General features: G+C 43.0%; 1 protein-coding gene across 1 annotated transcript in view; it reads right to left on the bottom strand.

Annotated features, from left to right (window-relative positions):
- The window catches only part of LOC128057588 (ATP-binding cassette sub-family C member 4-like), a 286,799-nt gene that overhangs the window by 232,201 nt on the left and 35,583 nt on the right, over positions 1–19,015 (bottom strand). Inside the window, exons 2-3 of the mRNA XM_052650036.1 lie at positions 3,707–3,817; positions 2,512–2,632 (exon numbers count right to left, since the gene is read on the bottom strand). Coding sequence (XP_052505996.1) covers positions 2,512–2,632; positions 3,707–3,817 — 232 coding nt within the window. The remainder of the gene's footprint in view (positions 1–2,511; positions 2,633–3,706; positions 3,818–19,015) is intronic.

Here is a 19,015-nt window from a genome sequence, read left to right as displayed (position 1 = left end):
GGCCTTTTAACTTTGTTTCCTCACCTCACCTCACCTCACCTCATCTCTGATCCATAAAAGAACCTGGCATCTAGAACTCCCACAGGATGGTTACTTTGAGACATTATTCTGCCACCTTCTTGGTCAGCCAGCTCTGCATCCCTCAGATTCATTGGCAGCGAGCAGTGTGAGCTTGGACTTGGTAACATTACTGGGGCTCTGGTCCAAATTAACTTTCTCAAAACCATCAGGCACATATTCCTTGAGGTTCTAGGATATTTTTTAGAACAAGGATCATTATATCATTTACTAATCACCAACAATATTGCCATCCCCAAGAAAAAGAAATTCAAAAAAGCAAAATGGCTGTCTGAGGAGGCCTTACAAATAGCTGTGAAAAGAAGAGAGGCGAAAAGCCAAGGAGAACAGGAAAGATATACCCATTTGAATGCAGAGTTCCAAAGAATAGCAAGGAGAGATAAGAAAACTTTCCTTAGGGATCGATGCAAAGAAATAGAGGAAAACAATAGAATGGGAAAGACTAGAGATCTCTTCAAGAAAATTAGAGATACCAAGAGAACATTTCATACAAAGATGGGCTCAATAAAGAGCAGAAATGGTATGGACCTAACAGAAGCAGAAGATATTAAGAAGAGGTGGCAAGAATACACAGAAGAACTATCCAAAAAAGATCTTCATGACCCAGATAATCACGATGGTGTGATCACTCAACTAGAGCCAGACATCCTGGAATGTGAAGTCAAGTGGGCCTTAGGAAGCATCACTATGAACAAAGCTAGTGGAGGTGATGGAATCCCAGTTGAGCTGTTTCAAATGCTGAAAGATGATGCTGTGCAAGTGCTGCATTCAATATGCTAGCAAATTTGGAAAACTCAGCAGTGGCCTCAGGACTGGAAAAGGTCCGTTTTCATTCCAATTCCAAAGAAAGGCAATGCCAAAGAATGCTCAAACTACCACACAATTGCACTCATCTCACATGCTAGTAAAGTTATGCTCAAAATTCTCTAAGCCAGGCTCCAGCAATACATGAACCGTGAACTTCCAGATGTTCAAGCTGGTTTTAGAAAAGGCAGAGGAACCAGAGAAAAATTTCCAATGTCCGCTGGATCATTGAAAAAGCAAGAGAGTTCCAAAAACATCTACTTCTGCTTTGTTGACTATGCCAAAGCCTTTGACTGTGTGGATCACAATAAACTGTGGAAAATTCTGAAAGAGATGGGCATACCAGACCACCTGACCTGCCTCTTGAGAAACCTGTATGCAGGTCAGGAAGCAACAGTTAGAACTGCACATGGAACAGACTGGTTCCAAATAGGAAAGGTATATGTCAAGGCTGTATATTGTCACCCTGCTTATTTAACTTATATGAAGAGCACATCTTGAGAAACGCTGGGCTGGAAGAAGCACAAGCTGGAATCAAATTTGCCAGGAAAAGTATCAATAACCTCAGATATGCAGATGACACCACCCTTATGGCAGAAAGTGAAGAGGAACTAAAAAGCCTCTTGATGAAAGTGAAAGAGGAGAGTGAAAATGTTGGCTTAAAGTTCAACATTCAGAAAACGAAGATCATGGCATCTGGTCCCATCACTTCGTGGTAAATAGATGGGAAAACAGTGGAAACCGTGTCAGACTTTATTTTGAGGGGCTCCAAAGTCACTGCAGATGGTGACTGCAGCCATGAAATTAGAAGAAAGCTTACACCTTGGAAGGAAAGTTATGACCAATATAGACAGCACATTAAAAAGCAGAGACATTACTTTGCCAACAAAGGTCTGTCTAGCCAAGGCTATGGTTTTTCCAGTAGTCATGTATGGATGTAAGAGTTGGACTATAAAGAAAGCTGAGCGCCGAAGAACTGATGCTTTTGAACTGTGGTGTTGGAGAAGACTCTTGAGAGTCCCTTGGACTGCAAAGAGATTCAACCAGTCTATCCTTAAGGAGATCAGTCCTGGATGTTCATTGGAAGGACTGATGTTGAAGCTGAAACTCCAACACTTTGGCCACCTGATGCAAAGAGTGGACTCATTTGAAAAGACCTTGATGCTGGGAAAGATTGAAGGCAGGAGGACAAGGGGATGATAGAGGATGAGATGGTTGGGTAGCATCACCGACTCAATGGACATGAGTTTGGGTAAACTCCAGGCGTTGGTGATGGACAGAGAGGCCTGGCGTGCTGTGATTCATGGGGTTGCAGAGAGTCAGACACAACTGAGGCACTGAACTGAACTGAACAATATCCTAACTTGGAATAAAACATCTTTTCTTTTCAGTCCTTCTTTCCAGGATACTACATTTTAATCAGTTAAAAGGAAAAGAGTAATCCCCCAGAGATCAAGTCCTTTAAGTATCTTTGTATTCTAAAGATAAATACAACCATTGAGCTACATCATGTTTCCTAGACATTTTATCCTCTGATTTTAAACCACTGGCCTGTTTCCCTACCAGTTGCATCCATCTTGGTACTGATCTGCATGTATACAGCAATGCAATGTATATAAAAGCTTTTACCTCAAAAAGCTTAAAAATTGCAAAAGGCAAATAGGATTTCCAGTAACACTTTATGATTGCTTTCATTAAAGAAGGCTCCCGTGCATCTTTCTCAGCTCTCTTCACTTCCTGATCCCAGTACCTGTGATGAGAAACAGAGCACAGTGAACAGCGTGTCCACCAAAGTGGAAAGGGGGCGGGGCAGAGTGGGAGACGAGCCTGCACTACAGGGCGCTCTGTGGCTGCACAATAGATGCCGGCTACCTGCTCACAGGGCTTCTGTGAGCAAAGATGAACAGTGCAGACCCTGAAGCACCAGGTGTGTTTCCCTTCAAGGCTTGTTGAAAAGTCCTAGTCTCGGGAAATGAGTTCCTGCCAAACTTTGGGGAATTCACAGCACCATGAACAGCTCAAGAGAGCAGACACCTTCCTCCTGCTGCAGAAAAGAAGCTAATTCTGACTACATGTTGGAAACTGTTTCTCTGACTTGCTTTTTGTTGCTTTTGTTATTACAGTCATACGTAATGGCCTGCCTCAGAGGACCCTGCCACTCTGCCTGACTGTAAACTAAAGTGCCTTTGTTCAGTGCTTAGATAATCTGACCTCCCCACCTGTGAATAGAAGAGATTAACACTCCCCTTCCAAAGGCTGGCCATTCCCTTGGAGATGTGTTACAGGACTGAAAATCCTTTCACTTTACTTCCCCACTGCCTCTCCGTCTCAATTCTGCATTTTGACTTTAGTTCCTCATTGCTTCCTTCTCTCTGACTCTACAAAAGAACCTGGCATCCAGACCTTGACAAGATGGTTACTCTGAGTCACCAGTCTGCCATCTTCTGGGTCAGCCAGCTTTCCGAATAAAGTCATATTCCTTGCCTCAATACCTTGTCTCTCAGATTCATTGGTCTGTCATGCGGTGAGCAGAGTGAGCTTGGACTCAGTAACACTCCAGGGACCGCACCTCCCGGGACAGAGGTCAGCCTCCGAGGCTTCGACTGTGGGCTCCCCCCGCTTGCACAGATGCATAGGGAACATAGACTCCCTGAAATCCAAAGTGGGCTAACCAGAGTTAGCCTGAGACAGGTGAGTATGCCAGGTCAGGGGAGGAGGCTCAGAAGAACCCAGAGGAAGGCAAAGCCCCCCGCCACACACACACCTTTAGCCCCACATGGAAATTCTCACTCTCCCTCCCCTTCTCCCTGCTGCCTGTGCTCACCCTTGCAGCTCTTCTCCACGGTGCTGGCAGCGATCTTCCGGAAGCACCGAGTACATGTCATCTTTTTGTAATCTCCGTTTGTGACCAATTTTAAACAAGGGATTTATCCACCTGTTAAAAATTAAGAGAAAAGAAGAGAGATGTAAATTCAAAATACATATCTTGTTGCAGAGAAGAAGCCAATTCTGACTCAATGTTGAAAACAGTTTCTTTGACTTGCTTTTATTAGTAAAATCATACACAATGGCCTCCTAAAAGAACCCTTGACCTTCTGCTTGACTGTAAACTACAGTGCCTTTGTTCAGCTCATGGAAAGATAGTTTCTCCCTCCCTACCTGTGAGTTCAGTTCAGTTTAGTCACTCAGTCGTGTCCGACTCTTTGCAACCCCATGAATCGCAGCACGCCAGGCCTCCCTGTCCATCACCAACTCCCGGAGTTCACTCAGACTCACATCCATCGAGTCAGTGATGCCATCCAGCCATCTCATCCTCTGTCATCCCCTTCTCCTCTTGCCCCCAATCCCTCCCAGCATCACAGTCTTTTCCAATGAATCAACTCTTCGCATGAGGTAGCCAAAGTACTGGAGTTTCAGCTTTAGCATCATTCCTTCCAAAGAAATCCCAGGGCTGATCTCCTTCAGAATGGACTGGTTGGATCTCCTTGCAGTCCAAGGGACTCTCAAGAGTCTTCTCCAACACCATAGTTCAAAAGCATCAATTCTTCGGCACTCAGCCTTCTTCACAGTCCAACTCTCACATCCATACATGACCACTGGAAAAACCATAGCCTTGACTAGATGGACCTTAGTCAGCAAAGTAATGTCTCTGCTTTTGAATATACTATCTAGGTTGGTCATAACTTTTCTCCCAAGGAGTAAGTGTCTTTTAATTTCATGGCTGCAATCACCATCTACAGTGATTTTGGAGCCCCCAAAAATAAAGTCGGACACTGTTTCCACTGTTTCCTCATCTATTTCCCATGAAGTGATGGGACCGGATGCCATGATCTTCGTTTTCTGAATGTTGAGCTTAAAGCCAACTTTTTCACTCTCCTCTTTCAATTTCATCAAGAGACTCTTTAGTTCTTCTTCACTTTCTGCCATAATGGTGGTGTCATCTGCATATCTGAGGTTATTGATATTTCTCCCGGCTATCTTGATTCCAGCTTGTGTTTCTTCCAGTCCAGCGTTTCTTATGATGTACTCTGCATAGAAGTTGAATAGGCAGGGTGACAGTATACAGCCTTGACGTACTCCTTTTCCTATTTGGAACCAGTCTGTTGTTCCATGTCAAGTTCTAGCTGTTGCTTCCTGACCTGCATACAGCTTTCTCAAGAGGCAGGTCAGGTGGTCTGGTATTCCCATCTCTTTCAGAATTTTCCACAGTTTACTGTGATCCACACAGTCAAAGGCTTTGGCATAGTCAATAAAGCAGTAATAGATGTTTTTCTGGAACTCTCTTGCTTTTTCCATGATCCAGCGGATGTTGTAGAAGATCTTAACACACCCCTTCCAAAGGCTGGCCATTTCCTTGGAGATGTTTCGCAAGACTGAAGACCCTTTTACTTTACTGCCTCTGCCTCTCTATTTTACCTTTTGACTTTAGCTCCTTTTTGTTTTTCTCTCTGTGATCTATAAAAGAATCTGGTATCCAAACCCCAATAAGATGGTTATTTGGAGGCATTAGCCTGGCATATCACAGGAGACAGGGCTCAAGACCATCCCCAAGAAAAAGAAATACAAAAAAGCAAAATGGCTGTCTGAGGATGCCTTACAAACAGCTCTGAAAAGAAGAGAAGCAAAAAGCAAAGGAAGAAAGGAAAGATGTAACCATTTGAATGCAGAGTTCCAAAACAATAGCAAGGAGAGACAAGAAAACCTTTCTTAGGGATCAATGCAAAGAAATAGAGGAAAACAATAGAATGGGAAAGACTAGAGATCTCTTCAAAAAAATTAGAGATACCAAGAGAACATTTCATGCAAAGATGCGCTCAATAAAGGGCAGAAATGGTATGGACCTAACAGAAGCAGAAGATATTAAGAAGAGGTGGCAAGAATACACAGAAGAACTATTCAAAAAAGATCTTCATGACCCAGATAATCACGATGGTGTGATCACTCAACTAGAGCCAGACATCCTGGAATGTGAAGTCAAGTGGGCCCTAGGAAGCATCACTACGAACAAAGCTGGTGGAGGTAATGGAATTCCAGTTGAGCTATTACAAATCCTGAAAGATGATGCTGTGAAAGTGCTGCACTCAATATGTTAGCATATTTGGAAAACTCAGCAGTGGCCACAGGACTGGAAAAGGTCAGTTTTCATTCCAATTCCAAAGAAAGACAATGCCAGAGAATGCTCAAACTACCACACAATTGCACTCATCTCACATGATAGTAAAGTAATGCTCAAAATTCTCCAACCCAGGCTTCAGCAATACATGAACCATGAACTCCCTGATGTTCAAGCTGGTTTTAGAAAAGGCAGAGGAACCAGAGATCAAATTGCCAACATCAGCTGGATCATGGAAAAAGCAAGAGAGTTCCAGAAAAACATCGATTTCTGCTTTATTGACTATGCCAAAGCCTTTGACTGTGTGGATCACAATAAACTGTGGAAAATTCTGAAAGAGATGGGAATACCAGACCACCTGACCTGCCTCTTGAGAAATCTGTATGCAGGTCAGGAAGCAACAGCTAGAACTGGACATGGAACAATAGACTGGTTCCAGATAGGAAAAGGAGTATGTCAAGGCTGTATATTGTCACCCTGCCTATTCAACTTATATGCAGAGTACATCATGAGAAACGCTGGACTGGAAGAAACACAAGCTGGAATCAAGATTGCCGGGAGAAATATCAATAACCTCAGATATGCAGCTGACACCACCCTTATGGCAGAAAGTGAAGAGGAACTAAAAAGCCTCTTGATGAAAGTGAAAGAGGGGAGTAAAAAAAGTTGGCTTAAAGCTCAACATTCAGAAAACTAAGATCATGGTATCTGCCCCATCACTTCATGGGAAATAGATGGGGAAACAGTGGAAATAGTGGCTGACTTTATTTTTTGGGACTCCAAAATCACTGTAGATGGTGATTGCAGCCATGAAATTAAAAGAAAGCTTACTCCTTGAAAGAAAAGTTATGACCAACCTAGACAGCATATTGAAAAGCAAAGACATTACTTTGTCAACAAAGGTCCTTCTAGTCAAGGCTATTGTTTTTCCAGTAGTCATGTATGGATGTGAGAGTTGGACTATAAAGCAAGCTGAGCACTGAAGAATTGATGCTTTTGAACTGTGGTGTTGGAGAAGACTCTTGAGAGTCCCTTGGGCTGCAAAGAAATCCAACCAGTCCCTCCTAAAGGAGATCAGTCCTGGATGTTCATTGGAAGGACTGATGTTGAAGCTGAAACTCCAATACTTTGGACACCTGATGTGAAGAGCTGACTCATTTGAAAAGACCTTGATGCTGGGAAAGATTGAAGGCAGGAGGAAAAGGGGACCACAGAAGATGAAATGGTTGGATGACATCACTGACTCAATGGACAGGAGTTTGGGTAAACTTCAGGTGTTAGTTATAGACAGGGAGGCCTGGCATTCTATGGTTCATGGGGTCACAAAGAGTTAGACATAACTGAGCGACTGAACTGAACAGAACCTGCCATCTTCTCTGTCAGTTCCCCATTTAAAGTCTCTACCTTGCCTCAGTAGCTCGTCTGTCAGATTCATCAGCCTATTGTTAGGCGAGCATAGTGAGCCTGGACTCGGTAACAATCTCTAATTAGAACTCTATATTAATGGGCTTTATTAAAAAGAAAAGTCTACATTTTAAATATATAGAGATATGACTGGGGGGAATATATGGGCATCCCTGATGGCTCAGTGGTAAAGAATCCACCTGCTAATGCAGAAGACACAGATTTGATCCCTGGGTCAGAAAGATCCCCTGGAGAAGGAAATGGTAACCCCCTCCAGCATCTTGCCTCGGAAATCCAAGGCACACAGGAGCCTGCAGGGCTATCATTAATGAGATCACAAAAGAGTCAGACACAACTTAATGACTAAATAACAATACATTCATATATATGCCCTAGCTCTACACACTGCTACTGCTGCTGCTGCTAAGTCACTTCAGTCATGTCTGACTCTGTGCGACCCCAGAGACAGCAGCCCACCAGGCTCCCCAGTCCCTGGGATTCTCCAGGCAAGAACACTGGAGTGGGTTGCCATTTCCTTCTCCACACTGAAGGGGTCCTAAGAGCAAAGACACACCACCTGCAAAGAACATTCCAGCGCCCAAATGTTAGAGGTTTTGCTTCTTTAACCTACACAATTACAAAATATTTTTCTTGTGATGAGAACCTTCACAGTTGAGAAGTAAAATACTGCTTCCCATATCAGTAAACAAAGGATATCAGAGTCATCAATGATTGCAGTGAAAAATCTAAGCTACTCCATTTTGTTAACAGAAAAATTCCATTTTGTAAGGTTCCGGGAAAAGAGCCTTTGGAAATCCTCACCCACGAGCCAATCGGACCCCAGACCAAAATCTCCTGACTTAACGCTCCGGAACTTGTGGTCAACCTAGACAATAGGGACCAATCAAGAACCAACACACAACCCTTTGAAAGAAAGTGACCAATCAGACATTCCCCTACCTAGAAATCCTTTTTTTTTTTCCATGTATACTCCCTATATAAGCAATGTAATCCAAAACCTGGGGCTCCTCCCTATAGCCACTGTGTCGGTATCAGTGGGAACCCCAGCTCGAGCTTGGTAATAAAAACTTTCTTGCTTTTGCATTGGATATCGGCTCCCTGGTGGTCATTGGGAGATTTCACAACTTGGGCATAACATTAGCCGCCTCCCTCTGAGTGAGTGAACTAATGAGTCCCTTGGGAACACAGGAAGGAAACAAACAAACAAACAAAAAACCCTGCTATATGTTGTTGCTGTTCAGTCACTCAGTCATGTCTGACTCATTGCGACCCCATGGACTGCAGCACGCCAGGGTTTCCTGCCCTTCACAATCTCCCAGAGTTTGCTCAAACTCATACCCATTGAGCTGATGATGCCATCCAACCATTTCATCCTCTGTTGCCCATCCTCCTCCTGCCCTCAATCCTTCCCAGCAACAGGGTCAAACTGCAGCAACTCCCAATAGTGACCCCAGAGGGAGCTCAGGATGGCAAAACACAGGATACTGGCCCCAGATAACTGAGGTGTATATCAAAGGAATGATTTCCATGAGCCCAGATTCCTGCATCTTCCCATTCAAAGAAAAGCACTAAATTCTTTAATTTGAGATATCTGGTTTTCTTTCATTAAGAATAATATTTTGATGTTCAGACTATCTGTCCTTTAGGGGTAAACTCCTATATAATTGGGCTCTACACCCTCACCTCCTCAGAGCACTTTTCTCAGGGTTACTTGAGATGCTTCCTCCTAGACTTGAAGTCTTAAGAATATCTACTGAATAAAACATAACTGTCAATATTTAGGCTCTGCAATTTTTTTTCAGTCGACTCTCTTAGGTGCTTTGCTGCTGCTGGTAAGTAGCTTCAGTCGTGTCCGACTCTGTGCAACCCCATAGACGGCAGCCCAGCAGGATCCCCCGTCCCTGGGATTCTCCAGGCAAGAACACTGGAGTGGGTTGCCATTTCCCTCTCCAATGCATGAAAGTGAAAAGCTAAAGGGAAGTCACTCAGTCGTGTCCAACTCTTAGCAACCCCCATGGACCGCAGCCTACCAGGCTCCTCCACCCATGGGATTTTCCAGGCAAGAGTACTGGAGTGGGTTGCCATTGCCTTCCCCCTTAGGCACTTTAGGTGCTTTCAAATATGCAATATAATAATTTTTTAATGTATTAGTAGTTTGGGGGAGATAATTTTAACTTTATTTGTTTATGGTTGCACTGGGTCTTCATTGCTGTGAATGGGCTTTCTTGAGTTGTGTCGAGCAGGGCTACTCTCTAGTTGTAGTGCTCAGGCTTCTCATTGTGATGGCTTCCCTTATTGGGGCGCATGGGCTCCATTCTGCATGGGCTTAGTTGCCCTGCAGCATGTGAGATATTCCCAGACCAGGGACTGAAACTGTGTTCCCTGTATTGGCAGGTGGATTCTTTACGAGTGGACCACCAGGAAAGTCTGCAATACAGTATTATTGACTATAATTACTAACCTGGACATTAAGTCTTCATGATTTATTTGTAACCGGAATTTTGTGCCTTTTGTTCCCCTCCACCTAGATCCTGGTTTTTAATGTATTTTTTCATAAAAGGAACCAGGCTCCTTGAAGCAATGGCTAACTCCAAGGTTGGGATACTGTGTGCAAGCACCTGACAATTAGCTGTTTTGATTATAATGTAATTTCCTAACATCAAGCTATGGAGACATCCATTTTAAAAACATTCACCTCCAATGAACACATGCCAGCTACACGACTAGATAAAGAGCCAGGCCAGCTCACCCATGAAGTTCCCTTTTGTAGAGAGCTCAGGTTGACATGATAACAGACTATCTCACTGCCTGCTTGCTTCTCCCTTCCTGTTTTTTTAATTCCCACTCTCATGTTTTAATTAACCAATAAAGAGTGAAGCTGCTGAATACTAGACACCACACTCTCAACCCCAAAGAGGCAGAAACCCAGATCCAAATACTCTCTCCTTAGACTATGCTAAAGCCTTTAATTGTGTGGATCACAACAAACTGTGGAAAATTCTTCAAGAGATGGGAATACCAGACCAACTTACCTGCCTCCTTAGAAATCTGAATGCAGGTCAAGAACAACAGTAGAACCGGACACGGAACAACGAACTGGTTCCAAATTGGGAAAGGAGTACGTCAAGGCTATATATTGTCACCCTGCTTATTTAACTTATATGCAGATTACATCATGTGAAATGCTGGGCTAGATGAAGCACAGCTGAAATTAAGATTACTGGGAGAAATATCAATAACCTCAGATATGCCGATGACACCATCCTTATGGCAAAAAGTCAAGAGGAACTAAAAAGCCTCTTCATAAATGTGAAAGAGGAGAGTGAAAAAGTGGGCTTAAAGCCCAACATTCAAAAAACAAAGATCATGGCATCCAGTCCCATCACTTCATGGCAAATAGTTGCGGAAACAATGAAAACAGTGACAGAATTTATTTTCTTGGTCTCCAAAATTACTACAGATGGTGACTGCAGCCATGAAAATATAAGATGATTGCTCCTTGGAAGAAAAGCTATGACAAACCTAGATAGCATGTTATAAAATAGAGACATTACTTCGCTGACACAGTTTCATCTAGTCAAAGCTATGGTTTTTCCAGTAGTTATGTATGGATGTGAGAGTTGGACTATAAAGGAAGCTGCTGCTGCTGCTGCTAAATCACTTCAGTCATGTCCGACTCTGTGCGACCCCAGAGATGGCAGTCTACCAGGCTCCTCTGTCCCTGGGATTCTCCAGGCAAGAACTGGAGTGGGTTGCCATTTCCTTCTCCAATGCATCAGAGTGAAAAGTGAAAGTGAAGTCGCTCAGTCATGTCCAACTCTTCACAATCCCATGGACTGTAGCCCACCAGGCTCCTCTGTCCATGGGATTTTCCAGGCAAGAGTACTGGAGTGGGGTGCCATTGCCTTCTCCGAAAGAAAGCTGAATGCCGAAGAATTGATGTTTTTGAACCGTGGTGTTGGAGAAGACTCTTGAGAGTCCCTCGGACTGCAAGGAGATCCAACCAGTCCATCCTAAAGGAAATCAGTCCTAAATATTCATTGGAAGGACTGATGCTGAAGCTGAAACTCCAATACTCTGGCCGCCTGCACAAAGAACTGACTCATTGGAAAAGACCCTGATGCTAGGAACGATTGAAGGCAGAAGGAGAAGGAGATGACAGAGAATGAAATGGTTGGATGGCATCACCTACTCGATGGACATGAATTTGAGTGAGCTCTGGGATCTGGTGATGGACAGGGAAGCCTGGCGTGCTGCAGTCCATGGGGTCACAAACAGTTGGACACAACTGAGTGAACTGAAGTGAATTCTCTCTCTTTCATCCAGGACATCACTGTGTCACCCACCATGTACCTTGTGCCCTCCAGGACATGTGAGTAATAAACCTTGCCTTTTCAAAGTTCCCTAATGATTGTTGCTGAGACTTGTCTCACAATCCTAAGAACTACAAGTACAGGTCAGGTCACAACACTGGCTCCAAAAAGGGAACATCTGTGGGTGCTGCTATAACTAGCATGAACCCAGGTGAGCAAAGCCCCAGGCATTTCCAGCAGCAGAACGACTATCAGGAGGTGAAAAACAACAGCCAGAGAAAGTACAAGCCGGGCCTGGAACACCTTGCAGTATAAAATAAGGAAGTGCTCAAGGAATTGAGAGAGGAAATTATTTTAAGAAATAAAATATTTCCTGCAATATCAGTAAACAAGGATGTCACAAACATCAGCAGGAACTGGGTAGCCCTGAGGAAATTCAGGAAGGAAACGAATACCTGCCTTCTAGCAGCCAAAGACTGCAGCCACTCTCTGCAGCCATTCCCTGTGATGAGCCCTAAGGAAATTCAACATATGAAAATGCAGGATACCGGCTCCAGATAACAGAGATACATATCAAAGGAATAACTTCAGTGAGCCCAGACTCTTGTCTTCCCATACGTAGAAAAGCGCTAAATTCCTTAGCTTGGGATATTGGATTTACTTTAAGTTACAGCAATCTTTTGATGTTTCTGACTACTTGCCCTTTGTTGCAAAACTCCTATCTATCCTAGCTCCTCCTCTTGCCTCCCTGGAGCCATTTCTCTAAGGCCGTCTCCCAGACTGCAGTCCTCATTTTGCCTCAAATAAACTGTAATTCCCAACTTTCATGTTGTGCAAATTTTTTTCAAAAGAATCATGAGGATGTATAGAAAGGACAGAGAAGTCAGCTTGAAGGGCTCTCACTAGACAAACCTGGGATACTTCAAGCACAGAAATAAATAAATGGGGCTTCCTTGGTGGTAAAGAATCTGCCTGCCAATACAGGCAAGACAGCTTTGATCCCTGGTCCAGGAGGATCCCACATGTCACAGGATAACCACTGAGCCAGCACTCTAGAGCCCTTAAGCTGCAACTGCTGAGCCCAAGAACTGCAACTACTGAAGCCCACTCACTCTAGGGCCCATGCTCGGAAACAAGAGAGACCACTGCTCACAAACCACAACTAGAAAGTAGCCCCTGTTCTTCACAAGGAAAGCCCATGCACAGCAATAAAGACCCAGCACAGCCAGAAATAATAAATAAATAAAAGAAACAATCTTGCCTTTAGGAAAAAAAAAATATATATATATATATATATGGCAATGAATCATAACCCATTATATAATGAATGAATCCACGAATCCTTACTGTGACATAAACAAGAGAGAAGGGAAAACTTTTTCCATTCTAGAATGCAAACAAACATAGATGGAACAATGGAGTTAGAAAATTATCCATGGAACTTAAAACTAATGGGTAAACATTTGATGTGGAGTATGATATTTACATAATCTCAAATTATCTCTCTGCAAATTATTTATTAATTTTAACAGGAGAAAACAGTAACTATATAGAACATCACCCCACAAAACCCTATTCTAATCCAGTATGCACTGTGTAAGTGATAATAATTAATATGCAGAGATAGCCCAAAGACTAAGATCAATTTACTGATTTTGCCAGGGTTAGGAAATTTTCAAGGCAAGACAATAATAACCGGTAAAAGTGGAGATCTGATTTCTTATACCTATTGCTTTATTCCTAGCACAATATAGTTATAGTGCAGAGAAGATACTCAAGAATTATATGTTGAATAAATGAATGTCTATGAATTATTAAATAAGCAATAAAAGACTGAACTTCAGATTGTGCAAACCCTGCCTGGCATGCCTAAAGGACCCTGGTCCAGGAGTCAGAAGACTGGATTCTACTCCCAACAGTGGTAATGAGGACCCAGGACCTTGAAGGTCCACCTCCCCACTGCTCCCCTACTCCATTCCAGTTCAGTACATTCATGACCCTTAATATTTCTAGGTCTCAATTTCCTTCCAAAACAAAAGTATAAATCTATGAGTTTTATTACCAAACTGGCTTAAAAGATGTTGGGTCATTTATCCTATGGTTATTCCCTACAGAAATCACTCAGGAAATTAGCACTGGGACTTACCCAGACAATGACATCCTGCTTGAGAGGTCCTCTGTAAAATTCTGCTTGAGCAGGAAAGATGCTCAACATCACTAACCATTAAGGAAATGAGACACCACCTCCCATTTTAGAAGAGCTAATATGGGGAGCGGGGAGAAGAAAAGAGATTTGTCAAGGATGTGAAGAAACTGGCCCTTACACACTGATGGTGAGGGAGGGGGTGTAAAATGGACACAGGACAAATACTGTATGATTCTACTTACATAAAGGTACTCAGAGCAGTCAAATTTAGAGAGAAACAGAGTGGCCCTGTGATTCCCAGGGGCTGGAAAGGAACTGGGGAGTTAGTGTTTAATGATACACTAATGCAGGATGAAAAGGGTTCTGAAAATAGGTTGTATAATAATGTGAATGTACATAACAACCCTGAATCAAATGCTTAAAAGTGGTTAAGATGGTAAATTTATGGTTTGTGCATTTTACCACTATTTTTTAAAACTTAAAGAGAAAAAAATTTGTACTTGGTGTACCTCAGGCAGAAATCTTCCTGCGTTAGAGTCTAGGTCTTACCACTCTCTGGTTGTATGACCTTGAACTAGTCAAGTAACCTCTCAGTATTGGTCTTTGGAAAATGGAGAGAACACCTGGAGATAATAACACCCACCTGAGCTGCTGAGTTATTAACTGGAAGGATCAATGTTGCTCTGAACAGGACAAAGTCAGACAAAGAGCAGCTGTCACCATGACACCACTTTTGAGTAATCCCATGCAGAAAAGAGATGAATTTGCTCAATTAGGCATATTTCTTTCCCCATGGCTCTTGATTTATGGACTTTCACAAATGCCTTTGCTGCCAAATCTCAAAATGCCAGACAGAGCCCTCTGGATACCATCAAGGGATGAAGATTTTCACCTCCCTTAGATGACTGACAGGAACCTAAATCACATGTCACCACCTAAATAAGGATTTGGACCTGTAGACCTGAGTCAATTGACTCCTTAATTCCAATTTATTCCTGAGGGCATATACTCAACAATTCAACCACTGCCATGAGCTATCCCTCAACCCAGTTCCACCCCAAGAACTGTCCTCTCCACCATGATCCTTTCTCCTTCCCTCTTCTCCTACAACTCTTCATCCAGCAGCAGTATTTCCCACTAACTGTCCCACCAGAGACCACACTCCTTCAGGGCAATGACTACTTACATACTACATGGAATCTCCATGACCAAGCACAGTGCCTGGCACAGATGTCACTGGAACCCATCCAGGATGATATCAGAACACCCACATTGCTAGTGAGCTATGGGTCACCACCCTGGCTTTCTCAGAGTGGCCCAAGCGAAATCCAATTAGTCATGAGTGTCAATGCTCAAGCTAGAGTGGCCCAAGCCAAATCCAATTAGTCATGAGTGTCAATGCTCAAGCTAGAATCATTCTCTCCTTTCCTCTGATGCCGCGGCCAGCACAAGCAAGAGTTGCACCTGCACAGGGAGAGAACGGAGTGTCCCCGCTAAGAAAAATAAGAGATAGAGACAAAAGGTGGGGTTGAGAGGATCAGACCACAAATGGCTGATGCCTTTCTTTTATTAGGCTACAATATTTATAGGCTAAAATACGTGACTTAAGACATGCACAGGATTATTTTTTAACCTCAGGATACAATCACCAGACCCTTACCATTGTGTACAGAGCACTATAAGATTATCTATCTTACATGTTGCAGAAACAAGACATCTTGGGGCCTTAAGGGCTATAAAAATTCTTGAGGGTGGCGGGACAGGGAGCTTAGGAACGTGCCTAAGGCTCTGCATACCTGCCGAGCAGCTCCCAAGACTTAACCCTTCACGGGCAGTCCCCCGCACTCTGAGACTTTCCTTGGTTCCTAAAACTTGCTCAAAATCCATTTTCTCATCCCTTCCGTGTGCATCCGCTCTCTGTTCTTTCCACTTCAAAATAATTGAAGCAGCAGTGCAGGCTGCATGCCCCACCCTCCCCAAGGCTCTCCAGTTTTCTCCACACCCTCTGCCCTGGGGTCCACCAGACTGTGGGCATTGCAGAGCCTTCCTGCCTCAGAATTCTAGGCCTTTTCTGCTTCATGCCTGGCCTTTTGTCTCCCTTCTTTCCTTGATAGGAGAGAAGACTTTTACTAATCAAAGACTTTTACTTCTTCACAGCATCCCTTGTCTTATCAACACACATATTCCCAACACTTTTTCCCACACTACAGCTAACAACAAGAATTCACTATTACACACAGATAACTGTTTTAAATCCTCTTCTTTAAGAGGAAAACAAAGACACACACATTTGATACATTTGCAAAAATTCAGTAACAGTGAGAGTAAAAAATGAGGAGTCACAAGTAAAATACTGTTCTTGCTGACCAACTCCCAACGTTGTGATGGGATTAAACTACTGCTCATTGAAACCAGTAAGCAATGAGCAGGTGATGCCCTATTGGCATGTACAGGTGCATGGCCACCACTAGGTAGAGGACTCAATCATTACCAAAGTCCTTCTGAGTGCCTAGTACTGATTCACCTCAGAATATCTGGTCTTTAGTATCTGTTCCAATCAACCACTTTCTTCTAAACTATTAAACTTCTTCCCCATGAGGAATGACAGAGCTCTTGCTTCCAAGTTCCAGGTATCCTTCCTGAAAGTAGGGAGTATATCTACCTACCCAAGCAAGCCTTTGATGCCACTCACTGGGATTTGAGAAACCAAAGCATAGGAAAGAAACTACTTTACTTGGATCAAATAATCATTCCAGAACCTGAATTAAATGCACATGAAAATGTAATTCATATTTTCATAATTAAAGGACACAACTCAAGACCAAAGAACTGATAGAATCTTGTGAGTTATCTTGGTGCTTTAACAGAGTGCTCAAAGTTTATATCAGTCCCTGAGAAATAAACATCGGTGCATTTAGGTGAATTTAGGAGATATGTCATCTTATGCAGCTTGCAAAATCAAGCCTCCTGCCCCAGTACAATCAGGACCAATGTGAGTGCCTGCATATCTGCAGTAGCCCCAACCTGCTTTTCCCATCACATATCCCTCTGTCCCAACAGGAACCTTTTCTCACAGCCAGATTGGTTTCCATCTTGTTTCTGAAGACTCACTGACACACCTACCTTTATCCTCCCACCCTGCATCCACCCCAGTCCTTCATAGGCCTTTATCTGTAACTGAGCAGGACCCTATGGGGTCTTCCCAAGACAGATCCCTTCCCCATATCCTCTGTTTTAACTCCTCTCTGAAGCACCTAGATGACAGTATTTGAATCATATTTCCTGAGTTGTTTTACAGATGTGAAAACCGCCACCAAGGAAGATGTTAACTAGTTGATGACCATGAGTATATATATAGCTCCCAGGTCCTCTGAAGCCTAAGGATTGATAATGTTAACTTCTGTGACACTGTCCTTTTACCTCACCATTAACCAATCAAGAGAATTGTACATGAGCTGATCACATACCCTGTGACCCCTCTCCCTTACCTAGCCTTTAAAAATACTTTCCTGAAATCCTTCAGAGATTTTGGAGTTTTGGATGCATGAGCCACCCATCTCCTTGCATGGCCCTACAATAAACCTTGCTCTGCTCCAAACTCTGACATTTCCTTATTGTTTGGCCTCACTGTACATCAGGCACATGAACTTGCTTTCAGTTACAATTTTGGCAAGGCAGCCAAGAGTCTCTGCCCATAGTAGGTCAACTCCAGCCTCAGAAAGCCCCTTCTCTGAGTCCCCAGAGGCTGCTGGAGCTCATTTGCTCCAGGGAACTGGGAGGCACTGTCCTTGAGAGGTACTGACTGCCTCATGGCACAAGATTGTTTGGAGCAAAGAAATGTCCAGAGCTGCAGTCTACATTCAGTGTTGCTTGGAAGGTAAGTCATCCCAGCTTATGCAAGCTGGGAACTCTTTCTACTCCATTTGGGCTGCTTCCCTTACAGGAAGTGAGCCACTCTGGGCCTGTTCTCTTTAGACAGCTGGGCCAATCTGTTTAGAGGCCTCTATCTGGGAGTGGATGTAAAATTTTCACACCTCCTCTGAATTTCTGTCTGTGCAACCATCTTTTATATGCTTTGTATCATTTTGGGGTGAATCACTCTGTGTCCATTCTCTTTTGGGAGCCAGGTCATTCTGTGGCCTCCATCTGGAAATGGAGATGGAATTTGGGGGCTATACCTGGGCTGATTCTTTCTATGTGGGACCATATGTTTGTTGTTGTTTGTATGTGTGTCAATATTGCACTGGCCAACTGAGATGTCTTTGGTGAGTAATGTAGCTCATGTGTGATGATGCATGAGTTGGGCTTAGCCTGTGGTGCAGCACTGGTTAGCATTTTCCCTTTTGGACTAGCCTTGGTCATTCATTCAGGTTTGTTTCTGATGGGACGTTGGTTGAGTTTCTCCCCCATTTTGACTAAAGGGACATGGTTTTGGAATCTCCCTTTTGGGGGCTAGGGAACTGTGATCCTCAAAGAACATTTTGAAATGCTGTTTGCTTGATATTTGATGACACCAGCCATGAATAATGGATGATCAGAGCTCTGTTCCATCTTAGAGTCCCGCTAGGGTATATGTTGCAAAACTGGGAGATCTTCAGCTATGTTCATGCAAATGAAAGAAAATTGTATTTTTATTGTAACACTGTGTATGCTCAGTACTCTCTAAGATCTGGAGAACAATGACCCCTAATGGCTCTGCTATTATATCAAAATGGGCCTTTTGCAATTTGGCTTATATTGGAGGATATGTGTGTGGGTATCTGTGTTGTCTTCCTGCCTGAGTCCAAATCCTGTTCCCTCTTTGTGGTTTTGCTTAAAGTGAGCCATGTGAATGTGAGCAAATGATATACATTACGGTCTATTACTATTATCTGTTTTTTAAAACTTAAGTGGATACTTGAGAACTGGAGAAAAAAAATTTACTGAAAATAGCCAAGATGATTGAGTTTTATATAATGAGTTAGAAGAGAAATTTACATTTCTCTTTTTATGCCTTTTAAATATAAATGATCTTTACAGATATTTGGTAATGTAAAATTTTAGAGTTGTGCTAAATCAAGTTAAATGATGGAAGTTTATGCAGTTGTTTCAACATGGGATAATTTAAAAACAAAATAACATAGATACAGAAAATGA

Source organism: Budorcas taxicolor, chromosome 12, assembly GCF_023091745.1.
Source record: "Budorcas taxicolor isolate Tak-1 chromosome 12, Takin1.1, whole genome shotgun sequence".
NCBI classification, from domain to species: domain Eukaryota; kingdom Metazoa; phylum Chordata; class Mammalia; order Artiodactyla; family Bovidae; genus Budorcas; species Budorcas taxicolor.
This window is presented reverse-complemented; position numbering and strand designations above follow the sequence as displayed.